The 14,571-nt window shown below is 43.9% G+C and overlaps 1 protein-coding gene across 5 annotated transcripts in view; it reads left to right on the forward strand.

Annotated features, from left to right (window-relative positions):
- Positions 1 to 2,278: 2,278 nt before the first annotated feature.
- The window catches only part of NFX1 (nuclear transcription factor, X-box binding 1), a 74,328-nt gene continuing 62,035 nt past the window's right edge, over positions 2,279 to 14,571 (forward strand). For 3 of the 5 annotated variants that reach the window (XM_081803079.1, XM_081803080.1, XM_081803081.1), the window contains exons 1-2: positions 2,279 to 2,446; positions 6,392 to 7,393. In XM_081803079.1, the coding sequence (XP_081659205.1) occupies positions 2,422 to 2,446; positions 6,392 to 7,393 (1,027 nt within the window). In that variant the 5' untranslated portion in view covers positions 2,279 to 2,421. The remainder of the gene's footprint in view (positions 2,447 to 6,391; positions 7,394 to 14,571) is intronic. The other 2 variants (XM_081803077.1, XM_081803078.1) reach the window with 1 other exon arrangement.

Here is a 14,571-nt window from a genome sequence, read left to right on the forward strand (position 1 = left end):
CATTCTCTCTCTCTCAAATAAATAAATAAAATCTTTAAAAAAAAAGAAAGAAAGAAATGTTCAGACTCATTAGTAATCAGAGGAATGAAAATTAGTTAAAACATCACACCTGTTGTGTGATGAGATATCATATCACACCTGTTGGCATGGAAAAAGTTTAGAAGCTGGCCACTGGTTATATCTCAAATATACCTCATATCTGTCCTCTTCTCTCCATCTCATTTGCTGTCACTCTAGCCCAAGGCCACCATCATCTGCATTAGCCTAATACAAAAATGTAACTGCTCTGCCCACTTCTATTCTTGTTCCCCACAATTCACTCTTCCTTTGGGCAGAGGAGAAATCTTTTACGTGTAGATCAGATACCTACGACTTGTTTGCTTAGAACCCTTCAATATCTTCCTACTACTCTTGGAATAAAATCCATTATCATGGCCTGCAGGTGATTTTTGTGATCTCCTTACCTACCTCTTCAATTTCATACTGTGCCACTCTCCTTTCTCACTATTGTCCAGCAGATATTTTAACACCTTGACTACTTCAAGGTCTTTCCTTCCTCATAGCCTTTGCACATTACTATTCCTTCTCTCTGAATCTTCATATAGTTAGCTTTTTCTCATCTTTCCTTCTACTCAAGGAAGCCTGGCCATCTTCTCTGGAGCAAACCCTATTAAGTATCACTGTTACCCTGCTTCTTTCTTTCATAATGCTAATATAATTTGAAATTATTTAAAAATTATTAATTTGTAAATGTAAGTTTTTAATCTCCTCTACTAGACAATGCAATTCATGAGCGTGGGGACCATGTTTGTCTTTTTCACCATTTACTTCCAGCACTTAGAGCAATGCCTAAGAGTATGCATTAAAACGCATGTGAATAAATGAATCTATTTCGTGTTTTGGGGGAAGGCTGGACCAGTGAATTAGGTTACAAATGCACATGCTTCAGGGTTAAATGTGTTCTATTTAGTAATGCAATAACAAAACAAACTCCATACATCCATTTAAAATTTTGTTACTTTATTTTTTTAAGATTTTTATTATTTATTTAAGAGAGAGAGAGGGGCGCCTGGGTGGCTCAGTCGTTAAGCGTCTGCCTTCGGCTCAGGTCATGATCCCAGGGTCCTGGGATTGAGCCCCGCATCGGGCTCCCTGCTCAGCGGGAAGCCTGCTTCTCCCTCTCCCACTCCCCCTGCTTGTGTTCCCTCTCTCGCTGTGTCTCTGTCAAATAAATAAAATCTTTAAAAAAAAGAGAGAGAACATGAGCAGGAGGAAGGAGCAGAGGGAGAGGGAGAAGCAGACTCCCCCGCTGTGCAGGGAGCCACACGCAGCACCCTGGGATCATGACCTGAACTGAAGGAATTAACTTATTTACCCCTAACCGATGGATGAGGAAACAGACTCTGTCACATTGCGAGTTCGTGGCAGTCTGAGAATGGAAACCACCGATGTTCGGCTCGCGCTCGCTCCTCTGCCCCAGGACGCGCTAACCCGCCACGCATCGAGAGCCCGCCACTGTCACGGGCGCTTTAACGACTGAGCCACCCAGGCGTCCCTAAAATTTTGTTACTTTAAAAATTGTTGGTGCTTCCAAACTTTCCCCCTTCCGTTCAGTATCCATCTGTATTTTATTGTCATCTGCCCATTCAAGTCCTTTACCATTTCTTTTCTTTTTTTTTTTTTTTTAAAGATTTTGAGAGAGAGAGCATGAGAGGGAGGAGGGTCCGAGGGAGGAGACGCCCTGCTGAGCAGGGAGCCCGATGTGGGACTCGATCCCGGAACCCTGGGATCATGACCTGAGCCGAAGGCAGTCACTTAACCAACTGAGCTACCCAGGCGCCCCTTTACCATTTCTAATATATGGTTAATTGGGTTTTTTTCTGGGGTTTTTGGTTTGGTTTTGGCTTACCATTTTCTGATTTGTAAGCGTTCTCGGTGTATTAGCCCTTTATCTTTTTTTTTTTAACGCGTATTTTCCCTCAGGTTCCCTTTTGACTACTTAGGGTTTTTTTCGTTGCTTTTTAACCCCAAAGCCAAACTACTCTAGGTAGAAGGTGACCTCTGAGTTAACTGCGGAAGGCCAGGTGAAGTTGGTTGGGTGCCCGGACAAAAGGGCATAGTAGCAAGAGAACACCGTGAATCTCAAAACGAAAAACAATGACTCCGCACATTCCAACCGGCGCACGAACGTGACCCTAGCCCCACCTACAGCCAGCCTCTAGTCTCCTCCTCCAGGCCGGCGCCTGGCGCTTGTGTCTGACGTCACGGACGCACCGCACAGTTCACTTAGGCCGCGCAACCTCCGTGGCCGTCCCCCCGGCGCGCAGATGCGAGTATTCTTGCGGCGCCGGAAGTCAAAGGCACGTGACCGGGTGACAGCCCTCTCTAGGTTGCCGGGCTCGCTTTAGGTGTTGGCACGGGATGGCGGAGGCGCCTCCCGTCTCAGGTACTCTCCCGGCCGGTGCGTGACTGGGCCCCTCTCGGGGAGCGGAAATTGGGTCAGTGGCGAGTCCTAGGGCTCCGGCCATTCATATCGCGAGAGCGGCGCGTACTAGGGCTCGGGATAGTGGCTCGGAAGGGCCAAGCCACGCGCGTCGTGGGTTCCGAGACCTCGACCGTCCTCCACTGGGTTGTGAAACCCCGGTTTCCAGGGACAGCGGGTTTGTCCCGGCGCCCAGTGAATCGATGTGGGCGTCTCGCCTGCTGCGGTACGTCACGCCTTCAACCCGGCCCTGCTAGTGCAGAGGCCGCACTGATCACCAGTAGGCGGGCGTCGGCCGAGTCACCGCCCGTGACGGTGACGGGCTCTCGATGCGTGGCGGGTTGGCGCGTCCTGGGGCAGAGGAGCGAGCGCGAGCCGAACATCAGTGGTTTCCATTCTCAGACTGCCACAAACTCGCAATGTGACAGAGTCTGTTTCCTCATCCATCGGTTGGGGGTAATTAAGTTAATTCCTGTGAAAGCTCTCACCCTGTACGGTACCTGTTCTATAATTGTTAGCCCACTTCTCTTGGAGTTGGTTCTGTGTGTAGAACAGCTTCATTTGGCTGTTAATGTGGCATCCATTTCCATTTCCTTCAGGGGGTACTTTAGGTCTTTGTTCTCCAAACTTTTTGGGCAGAGACCAAAAAGAAACATTTTACATCTGACTCAGTGCACACGTGTGTAAATATAAAAAAAAAACCAAAAGTTTTAGGACGTAATGCTTTTTCTTACTAATTGTAGTACACTCTTATTTTCTGTTTTCTTTGAAAAAATACTTTTCACAACCCACTACGTTGATTTGATTTCAGGACCCACTCTTTCTGAAAAATAGGACAGCAGTTTGCAGAATGTGATTTGTAAACAATCATTGATTTGAGTCTTAGTTCTGCCACTTACCAGTGTTGGGGCACCAAGAAGAGTGTATGTGTGTTTGTGTACTGGGTGGCAGCTAAAATGTACTTGTTACTGTGGGTCTTGGTCAAAAAAGTTGCATTTTCCAAACCCTAGTCCTGATTTAGGTTTTAAATCTTGTGGGATGGGAACCTTTTTAGGTTAGTTCGGTGTTTTGTTATTCTCCCACCCATTTTTTTCCCCAGATCCTCTAAACTGGATCCATTGATCTTCCCATCCTCAGGCTCACTTCTGGCCCATTTCTACACCCTTCAATGTTTGAGGCAGGATTGGGTGAGGCCAGTTGTGAGTTACAGTTTTGGCCTCCTTTGTTCCCCAGGTTCCAACCTCCTCCCCATCTATTCCGGCAAAGTTCCCTAGTCCAGAGACCTTTCCAGTCCCTCTCCCGTTCCTTAGTTTGTTTTTGCTTTGGTTCCCATTCCGTACTCTTATTTCAGCATCATCTTTAGCCCACACCTCCATCTCCACTCAGGGTTTAGTTCTCTTGCCCATTCCTGTCCTCAATAGCAGACAGGTTCAGGGATATCTTCCTGCCCATGGGCAGACTCTCCAATGCCAGCTTTATTTCTAGACTTCATAATCTCATGGATTTCCCCTTATTCTTCTCCACTCACCTGTTGGACACTTACTATGCTGCTATGTTTTCTTCGACTTGTATCCTATTTACTGAGTAACTTCTAGCTACTTAAAATACTAAAGAGAAAAGGGGGTGGTGTCTCAGATGCAGATTCCTGATTCATGTACCCTTTTTCCCTTCCTCCTACCTCTCAAGGATCTTTCTGAGGGCATTACCTACTACCTCATGTCTAATGGAACCATACTGTATATGAATAGGTGAGGCCCTGTCTAGACTCTCTAGTTGATCAACTCCTTACTGCTTGCTGAACATGGAGCACCTTCTTCCCATCCTTTACCAGGCTATTCTGGACAACTTTACTGACTTTTCTTCTGCCCCTCTCCAACTTTGTTTCTTCAAGAAGGAGAGGACTTTACAACACCCACTCGGTCTAATCTACCCATTCCCACCTTTATGTTCTTTCGTATGTTTCTGGAACATCTCCTTTGCCACCTTCTGAATCTGTCTAATCCTCTTTGTTTTGTAAGGCTTTCCACCCCATCCCCAGAATTGCCTGTGTGAAAACTTTCAGGACAGATCCTGGATTGAGTGAGAGGTTACCCTATGACCTTTATGATCTCATTCAGTTCTTGAGTACATGTTTCTGTGGTACCCACTGCCCAGCCTCTGACAGTGCAGTGTAAGAGTGTGGTTTTTAGGGCCGTATAGCCTGGGGTGGAATCCTGAGTCTGCTTTGGAACACCTCTGTGGCCTTTGGCAAGTAACTTTCTCAGTGTCTCAGCTTTCTCATCAGGAATGTAAGGATTAAATGAGTTAACAGATGCAAAGTGTTTAGAATAGTGCCTGGCACATGCTAATTACCTAATAAATGTTAGCGTTTATTATTAAACCTGAAACCGACAGGCCCTGCACTGCACCCATCTGAGGTCAGGTCTGTGTGTTTTAGATAGTCTGTAGTCCTAACAGCAAAAATAAAGCACCATTTTAACTACTTTATATATGTTACTAACTTGCTTTATTCTTCATAGCAACTCTTTGAGGTAGGGATTGTTACTTTCTCCATTCCTTATAAGAAAATTGGGGTTAAGTCATTTGCATAAAGACACAAGTGATGTGCAGGGACATAAACCCATGTCTTCCAAGCCCTATTGATTCATAGTACAGTTGACCGTTAAATATCATGTGGTTAAGGATGCCAATCCCCCGCACAGTGGAAAATCCACGTATAACTTATGATTCCCCAGAAACTTAACTACTAACAGCCTACTGTTGACCGGAAACCTAACCAGTAACATAAACAGTCGATTAACACATATTTTGCATGATATATGTACTATATACTGTACTCTTAAAAATAAAGTAAGCTAGAGTAAAGAAAATGTTATCAAGAAAATCATGAGGAAGAGAAAATATGTTTACTGTACTGTAAAAAATTCACATATCAGTGGACTTGTGTAGTTTAAAACTTGTGTTGTTTAAAGGTCAACTGTATAATCCATATGCTACACATAATTCTGACTTTCCTACTAATTAGTTTTGTATCCTTAGGCAAATCATTTAGTCTTTGGGCTTCAGGAACAAAGAAGCACATTGGGGGGAAAAATGAGTGGGTTGAAGAGGCATATGCTTAATTTTTGAGACTCAGATTCTGGACTATATTATAAAGGTTACATATGGAAAACCTAAAGTATATTCCTGGGTGGGGGGAAGAGATGGGAACTAATGTACTCATTAAGTTTATCTGTATGAAATCTTAATTAAATTTCACAATAGCCCTTTGAAATAGTATCATCTTTTGTCATGGATGAGAGAATGAAGGCTAAAAGCAATCAAGTGATATCCCTAGGCTCATACCATAAATTGGAGGGCCAGACTTCAAACTGATCCTGGCTGACTCCAAAACCTGTTTACTTGATATTACACAGTGCTACCTTAAGAGTTTTGAAAGACCACATGGAACCTGCTGATTGATTCTCACCTCAGAATTGTTTGCTGACCTGAAATTTTTTGATAAAATAAGTGCATGTATAAATAATGCCTGATTAGGATGCCTGGCTGGCTCAGGAGGCACAGCACGGGACTCTCAATCTTGGGGCTGTGATTTCAAGCCCTATATAGAGCGTGGAGCTTATATTTAAAAAAATAAATAATAATAATAATAATGCTTAATCACCCAGGTGAGGAGTTTTACTTAGTAGTTCTTAGCAGTGGCTATTGGTGAGGTTACTGGACATGGAATGGTCAGTGTTCCACAAGCACCTTGAACCCATCACATTCACAGGAAACATAGGCCTCACTAAGAGCCTGTTTTATACAAGTCCTTAGGAAAATAATATTTAGATTATGGCTTAGAGTCTTCTGGGCTTCATGGGTGATGATTAATTTCTTCACTGGCATGTCTATTTTCTTATGTCCTAGGTACTTTTAAATTCAATACGGATGCTGCTGAGTTTATTCCTCAGGAGAGAAAAAATTCTGGTCTAAATTGTGGGAGTCAAAGGAGACTAGATTCTAATAGGATTGATAGAAGAAATTATAGTTCACCACCTCCCTGTCACCTTTCCAGGCAAGTCCCTTATGATGACATCTCTGCTGTTCATCAGCACAGTTATCCTTTGGGAGGCAAACCTAAAAGTCAACAGATTTCTTTTCAGTCCTCTGCTTCTAACAAATCACTCAAGAGCCATGGCCTTCAGAATCAACCTTGGCAGAAATTGAGGAGTGAAAAGCAGCATATCAAAGTCAAGAAAGTACAGAATCTCACTGACCAGACCTCAGATGCAGCTGGCTTAGAAAGTGTGGCAAGGTCAGAGAGTGGGACAAACCCCAGAGAACACAGCCCTTCTGAGAATGAGAAGGAAATTGTTGGTGCAGATCCCAGGGGAGCAAAACCCAAAAAAGCAGCCCAGTTTGTGTACAGCTATGGTAGAGGACCAAAAGTCAAGGGAAAACTCAAATGTGAGTGGGGTAACAGAATGACTCCAAAATCTGAGGATGCTGGACCTGAAAATACCAAACCTGTGGGGGTTATCCACCCTGACTCTTTGGATACATCCTTTAAGAAAGGAGTATTGGATGGGTATGCGGCCAAACGCAATGAGCAAAGAAGATACCCACAGAAAAGGCCTCCCTGGGAAGTGGAAGGGGCCAGGCCACGACCAGGCAGGAATCCACCAAAACAAGAGGGCCAACGACATACAAATGCTGGGCCCAGAAACAACATGGCCCCCATTCCAAAGGATAATCCTAATGAAAGACCAGCAAAATCTGCCTGTGACAATGGGAACTTGGCAGTCGTCAACAAGTCTTCCAGAAGGGTTGACCCAGAGAAATGTGCTGTAAGGAGGCAGGAGCCTCAAGTAACATCTTTCCCCCGAGGCAAACAGAACCACGTGCTAAAGAATGTGGAAACACACACAGGTAAATCTACCTAGAGGGTAGAAGTGTTTTGTTTTGTTTTGTTTTGTTTTTTAATAGATAATACACAGAGTTCAGGAACCAGAAAGTATAAAAAGGTACACAGTGAAACATTTCTCTCTGTCCTTGTTCATCATCTGCCTGGGTCCTGCCACCACTTGCTTCCCTCCCCAGTAGATAGCCACTTACTTAGTTTTTATATATCATAAGCAAATACAAATAGGGAACTTCTTTTCTTAACAAACAAGGAATTTAGTAAGGGTTTTTTAAAATGCAGGTATGGGTCTTACAGATGTTTGGTTACAAGATTTTTTTTTTTTAAATCTTGAAAGCACAAGTAGGGGATGATAACATCTCCACTACCTCTCTTCGTTCCAGCCTGCATCATCTCTTGTCTGCTTATCTGCAAGAGGTACTGACCACTCTTGCCATCTTCACTTTCTCTCTCTCAGTCCAGCTGTCACAGTAGCGTCAGAGAGTGATCTTTCTAAAATACACATTGAACTATGTAGCTCCCCTGTTTGTTTATTCATTTATTTGACAGAGAGAGAGACAGAGAGGGAACACAAGCAGGGGGAGTGGGAGAGGGAGAAGCAGTCTTCCCGCGGAGCAGGGAGCCCGATGGGGGCTCGATCCCAGGACCCCGGGATCATGACCTGAGCCGAAGGCAGACGCTTAACAACTGAGCCACCCAGGCGCCCCTCCCCTGTTTATTTCTCACTACATACAAATTCTGGGTTCTTCCTTACCCGGCCACTCCACCTTATGCTGCTTCAGTCCCTCACCACATTTTATTCTCTGTACTCTGTGCCATTTCATCTTTCCCTGCTGTTGCGTATGTGGCTCTCTTTGTCTAGAATGTCTACCACTGGGGCGCCTGGGTGGCTCAGTTGAATTAGCGACTGCCTTCAGCTCAGGTCATGATCCTGGAGTCCCAGGATCGAGTCCCGAATCGGGCTCCCTGCTGAGCAGGGAGTCTGCTTCTCCCTCTGACCCTCCTCCCTCTCATGCTCTCTGTCTCTCATTCTCTCTCTCTTGTTTCTCTTGTGGCGCCGCAAGAATACTCGCATCTCTTAAATAAATAAATAAAATCTTAAAAAAAAAATTTAAAAAGTTTAGAATGTCTACCACTACATTCACTAATGAATTCTTACTCATTTTTCAGTAGCTAGTTTAGCGACATGTCCAGGACACCTGTTCTCACCATTACAAATGGCATTAATCTTTTCTTGCCCTGTGATACGTCTTTCCCTTACATACACATGTTTCAGTTAGAGCAATTACCACTGGAAGCCATCATCATTTATGTGTCGGTGCCCTCCACTAGTCTGTAAGCTCCTCGGAAGCAGAAACTACATCTTTTTTCATTTTTTGTAAAGGTTTAATTTATTCATTTGAGAGAGGAGAGAGAGAGAGAGAGCATGCATGTGTGCACAGTGGTGGGGAGGGACAGAGAGCGGTAGAGAGAGAATCTCAAGCAGACTCCCTGCTGAGCACAGAGTCCAGTGTGGGGCTCGATCTCATGACCCCAAGATCATGACATGAACCAAAATCAAGAGTCCCACACTTAACCAACTGAGCACCCAAGCACCCCTCTTTCTTCATTTTCATATCCCTCTTGCTTATCATAGCTCTTAGAACATAATAGGTACTCAGCTCTGTTGGAAAGTTCTTCTGTCCATTGAACTGAAAACTTCTTTCCAATAAATACTTTCTATACCCTGGTTCAAGTTCTGCCCTCTGAAGCAACACAGCAACCAGTCTCTCTCCTCACAGTTTCCCTCCCCCTCATCACAAATCAACTTTATTGCGGCATTTGAAGACACTTCTCATTTTGCCCTGGGTATATGTTTCATCTAGGGTGAACAGCTTCCTTCCAGTAGCTCTTCCTCATGGACCTTCACCATCTGGTCTCCTTCCAGTTTAATGTACATAGCCCAGCCTAACACGTGAAGTCACCTCCTGCCCAGGCCTGTTTTTACACTGGCTTATAGTTCTTCTAGTTCTCATTTGCTTCACTAGGCAGTTCTTCCTCTTGGGACCTCAGCTTGTATGTGAACCAAGGTAATGTTATACTAGGGTTGTTCTTGAATTCTTAAGGCTGGTTAATAGTTTCCTTTTGCTTCATAACAAATTACCACAAATGTAGTGGCTTAGAATAGCACAAGTTTATTATATCACAGTTTCTTTGGGTCAGGAGTCTGGTTATGGGTTAGTTCTCTACTCAGAGCTTCAGAGGACTAGAATTTGGCCAGGGAGGCAATCTCCTCTGAGACATAGGATTCCCTTCCATGCTCACTGGTTTTTGGTAGGATTTAGTTCCTTATGGGTGTAGAATGAGGTCTTCCATATTCATGCTGGCTATTGGCTGGGGAGCACTCGCAGCTCTTAGAGGTTACCTGCAATACCCTACCACATGGCCCTCTACACAACATGGTACTTTTCTTTTTCAAGGTCTATAGGAAAATATGTGCTACAGATTGTTCAGATCTCTCTGACTTCTTTGATCCCTAAACTGTTTTTAAAGGGTTTGCCTGATTAGATCGGCCCCACCATATGCAAGGGAAGGAGATTATACAGGGTACGCACACCTGTATGCATGTGGGAATTTTAGAGGCCATCTTAGAATTCTACCTAACAGATCTCTCTTGGCCTCACATCCCCACATATTTTTGAGAACATTTTATTCATATTTTTGAATAAATACGGTGTACAAGCACTGTTCTCAGCACTGGGAGTACAGTATTGGTGAGATTCACATTCTGGTAGGGAAGGCAGGCAGAAAGCACTTAAACCAATATTTAATATGTTAGGTGGTGAGTAAGGACTAAAGAGAAATACAAAGCAGGTTAAAAGGACAGAGTAACAGGGGCACTTGTTTAGCTAGGTTGGTCTCTTCTGTTTGATGAGACACTTGAATAGAGACCAGAGGAAATGCAGAAGTGCACCATGTGGCTCTCTTGAAGAGTTATTCCAAACAGAGGGAGAAGCAAGTTTAGATTCGGGTGGGAGGGGGACATTGTGAGCAACGGAAGAGGCGGGCAGTAGAGGATATCAGAGAAATCACAGGGGCTGGATCATGTGAGGCCCTTGGACTTGGTTCTGATTAAGATGAGAAGCAGCTGGAGGTTTTGGGGAAAAGGGATGACATAATCTTACTAACATTCTAAAACGATCACTCAGCCTGCTGTGTGGAGAATTGGCTCTAAGTAAGCAAGGGGACAAGTTAGGAGGCTGTTGCAGTAATTCACATAGTTGATGATGGAGACTTGGACTAGGATAGTAGTGTTGGAAGAGGTAAGAGTGTTAGACTTTGGATATATTTGGAAGATAAAACTCAGGATTTGGAGATAGACTAGATGTTGGCTGCAAGAGAATGAGAGGGTTCAAGGACCAAGCCAAGGCTTTTGTGCCTGAGTAGTGTAAAATTAGAATTGCTGGGGTGCCTGGCTGGCTCAGTCGGTGGAGCATGCAACTCTTGATCTCTGGGTTGTAGGTTCAAGTCCCACATTAGCTATAGAGACTATTTAAAAAATAAAATCTTTAAAAAAAGTAGAATTGCCAGGTACTGAAGTGGTAAAACCTGGGAGAGGAAAAGGTGTTGTTTGTTTTGAAAACTTTTTAGTTTGAGGTAATTTTGGATTTATAGAAAGTTACAAAGATAGTACAGGGAATTCCCATATATCCTTCACCCAGCTTTGTCTGATGTTAATATCTTACATAACTAACTCTGGTCCTTGGTCAAAACCAAGAAATTAACACTGGTATAAACTAAACTGTAGACTTTATTTGGATTTTGCCATTTTTTCCACTACCATCCCTTTTTTGTTCCAGGATCCAGTCCAGGATACCACGTTGCAATTAGTCATCATGTCTCCTTAGTCTCCTCCCAGTCTTTCTTAGTCTTCTTGTTGGAAAAGTTTTCTTAGACTTTCCTTGTTGGAAAAGGTGTTTTTGGATATGTTTTGTTTTGTCTACTCCTTGTTTAGAAAATTTTGATTATTTGGTTAAGTAGGGAGTTAAAAATTCAGGCAGAGATCTGGACCGGAGATTTAAATTTGGGAACTTTCAACATGGAGTCCTCTAGCAGACTAGAGGTCACCTAAGGTGTGAGTGTAGTCAGAGAAGAGAAGTTTGAGGTTAGAGCCTTCCTTTACCTCAGTGTTTCAAGGTTGGAAGGTAGGGACCCAGCAAAAGAGATGGAGAATGAGTAGGAATTGAACTAGGAAGCGAACCATGTTTTTGCTTAAAGAATTTATTTATTTATGTATGTACGTACGTATGTATGTATGTATGTAGGCATAAGCAGGGGAAATGACAGAGGGAGAGGGAGAAGTAGGTTGTCCTCTGAAAAGGGATCCCGATGCAGGGCTCGACCCCAGGATCCTGGGTTCATGACCAGAGCCGAAGGCAGACACTTAACCAACTGAGCCACCCAGGCACTCTGGGAGTGAACTATTTTTTTTTTTTTTTTTAAGATTTTATTTATTTATTTGACAGAGAGAGACATAGCGAGAGAGGGAACACAAGCAGGGGGAGTGGGAGAGGGAGAAGCAGGCTTCCCGCCGAGCAGGGAGCCCGATGCAGGGCTCGATCCCAGGACCCTGGGACCATGACCTGAGCTGAAGGCAGCCGCTTAACGACTGAGCCACCCAGGTGCCCTGAAGTGAACCATGTTTTAAACACCAAACTAAAAAAAGAACTCAAGGAGAAGGGAGTGATCAGTTGTGCCAAATGCTACTGATGGGTCCAACAAGAGGACAACTGCATATTGATTGTTGGATTTGGTGGTGTGAAGGTTATTGGTCTTGGTAAGAGCAGTTTTGGTGGAGTGGTGGAGATGAAAGCTTGATAGAATGGAAAGAGAGGATCACCCCAAATATAAGTCTCCATGGCTGCTGGAGAGTGGTCTTTGCTTACTCTCGTTCTGTACTGAAACTAGCACTGCTCCTGTCTGCCAAGCTGTCTGGATCCCTCATTCTCTGGTAACAGGATCCCCTATATCCTTAGTCAATTCCTGCTCTGCTCCTGCTCTTTTTTTTTAAGATTTTATTTATTTGACAGAGAGAGACACAGTGAGAGGGAACACAAGCAGGGGGAATGGGAGAGGAAGAAGCAGGCTTCCCGCAGAGCAGGGAGCCCAATGCGGGGCTCAATTCCAGGACCCTGGGATCATGACCTGAGCTGAAGGCAAATGCTTAATGGCTGAGCCACCCAGGCGCCCCTCTGCTCCTGCTCTTAATTAATCTGTGGGCTTCTCTAAGTTCACCCCTTTCCTTACAGTCTGTTCAGAGCATGCTCTTTTCCTTTATCCCGCTTGCCTTAGTTTCTGGAGGACGGGAAGAGCATGCTCCTCTCCCAGTGTCCTTTCTGAACCATTACACTTCTATCTTGTATCAGAATCCCTGCCCTTTGAACCTAATGCTACATCACTTTTTGGCTACATCACCTTCTGTCTCTTTATCTTTGTCATGTATTAGCCTCCAGATCTCCCAGCCCTAGCGTCATTTATTAAAGCCTCCTGCCTATATCTTTTTTCTTCTACAGTGGTTCTCAAGGATGTACATCTCTGGATGTACTTCCAGACCAGCAGCCATCAGCAACACTGGGGAACTTGTTAGAAAAGCATATTCTTGGGCCTCACCTCAGACTTAACAAACAAATTCTGGGAGTAGGGCCCAACAATCTTATTTTTTAACAAGCCTGCAAGTTACTGATTTGAGAACTACTGATTTACCATAAATCCTGCTATTATTCTGCGAGACTTTAGTGATCATATGGATTATACCATCCTCACGTTCTTTGATCTTCTCAACCACAGTGACTGACCTTCACCTTCATTATCCCTCCACACCCCCTACTACTTTCTGACCATAACCTCCCGTCCTTCTGGCACTCTCAGTCTGTTCCACCCACTAACTGTATCATCAGCTGTCTATCCTTCTTTATTCCCTCTTCAGGCTGGGCCTTAATGTAATTTTAAAGTATTATCCTTCTGCCAAGCCATTTGGCAGAATCCCCACCCTGGGTTGATGCTGCAGTCTACCTTTTCTGCTCCATCTGACTAACAGAATGCTGTTCCAGGAAATCATATGATAGTACAGATTTGGTGCTGCTGCAGATTCACTCACCCTCTCAGGAAAGTCTTCCTGATCACCCTGTTTAGAACTCTGGTATTTCCCCCATCACCAGCATTCCCTATCCTTTACTGGTTTATTTTTCTCCGTAGCACCTATCACTATTTGATATCACTATTTTTTCATATAATTTCAATAATTTTTCATTATTTGTTTATTGTTTACCTTCCCCTACTAGATAATAACTTCCTAAGGGCAGTAGATTTTTGTCTGGTTTGTTGACTGTATATTCTTAGTGTTTAAACAATGCCTGGCACACAGTAGGTTCTCAGTAAATATTTTTGATTAGTGATTCTCCAACTTCAGTTGACTATTCAGTACTGCCCATTTCCCCTTACATGACCTTGGTCAGCTGCCCTTCTCATTTTCATCTAAGACTACTCCAAATCTTTTCCAGTCTTATTCAGACCTTCCTGCCATTCGTCTCCCTCAAACTCAATGGACCTCCTTGCCTCCTACTTCACAGAGAAAGGGGAGATCATCAGGCATAATTTTCTCAGCTTTTTGCTCCCTTAAATGCGAACTCAGAGACATCTGTGCCTAACCTCCTTTTCGTTCATTCATTCTGAAATCTCCTTTGTTTTCTTCCATCAGCCTTTTCACATCTACCATTCCAAGTTCTCAGCCTGAAGCTCTCTTCCCAAGTCTGTCACACACTCCAAAAGGAAAAAGTGCCTTTGTCATGTGCCCTCCTCGCTGCGCCCCGCCCCCAGTGTTTCCTTTCCTTCCATTCCAGTTTAATCAAGAGTCACCACTCTTGTTTCCTTTTCCCTATTTTGATTCACTTCTCAGTCCTCTGCTATCATCACCACTTGCCTCTCAGCTACTGATAGGTCATTAATGCCTTCCTATTTGCCACCCCCAGCAGACAGATGTACTTCAGTCCTTATCCTGGGTTTCCCTTTGAGTCTGATGTAAAGGAGTCTTTGTTGGAATGTTACTTCCTTGATACCACACATTTCTGGTCCTCCTTGTTCTCCTTGGCTGTTCCAGCTTGTGTCCTTCAAGTTTCTCTTCCTCCACCTCTTTCTTTTTTTTTTTTTT

The sequence above is a fragment of the Leptonychotes weddellii genome, chromosome 14, assembly GCF_054177405.1.
Source record: "Leptonychotes weddellii isolate Sample4059 chromosome 14, ASM5417740v2, whole genome shotgun sequence".
Lineage (NCBI taxonomy): Eukaryota > Metazoa > Chordata > Mammalia > Carnivora > Phocidae > Leptonychotes > Leptonychotes weddellii.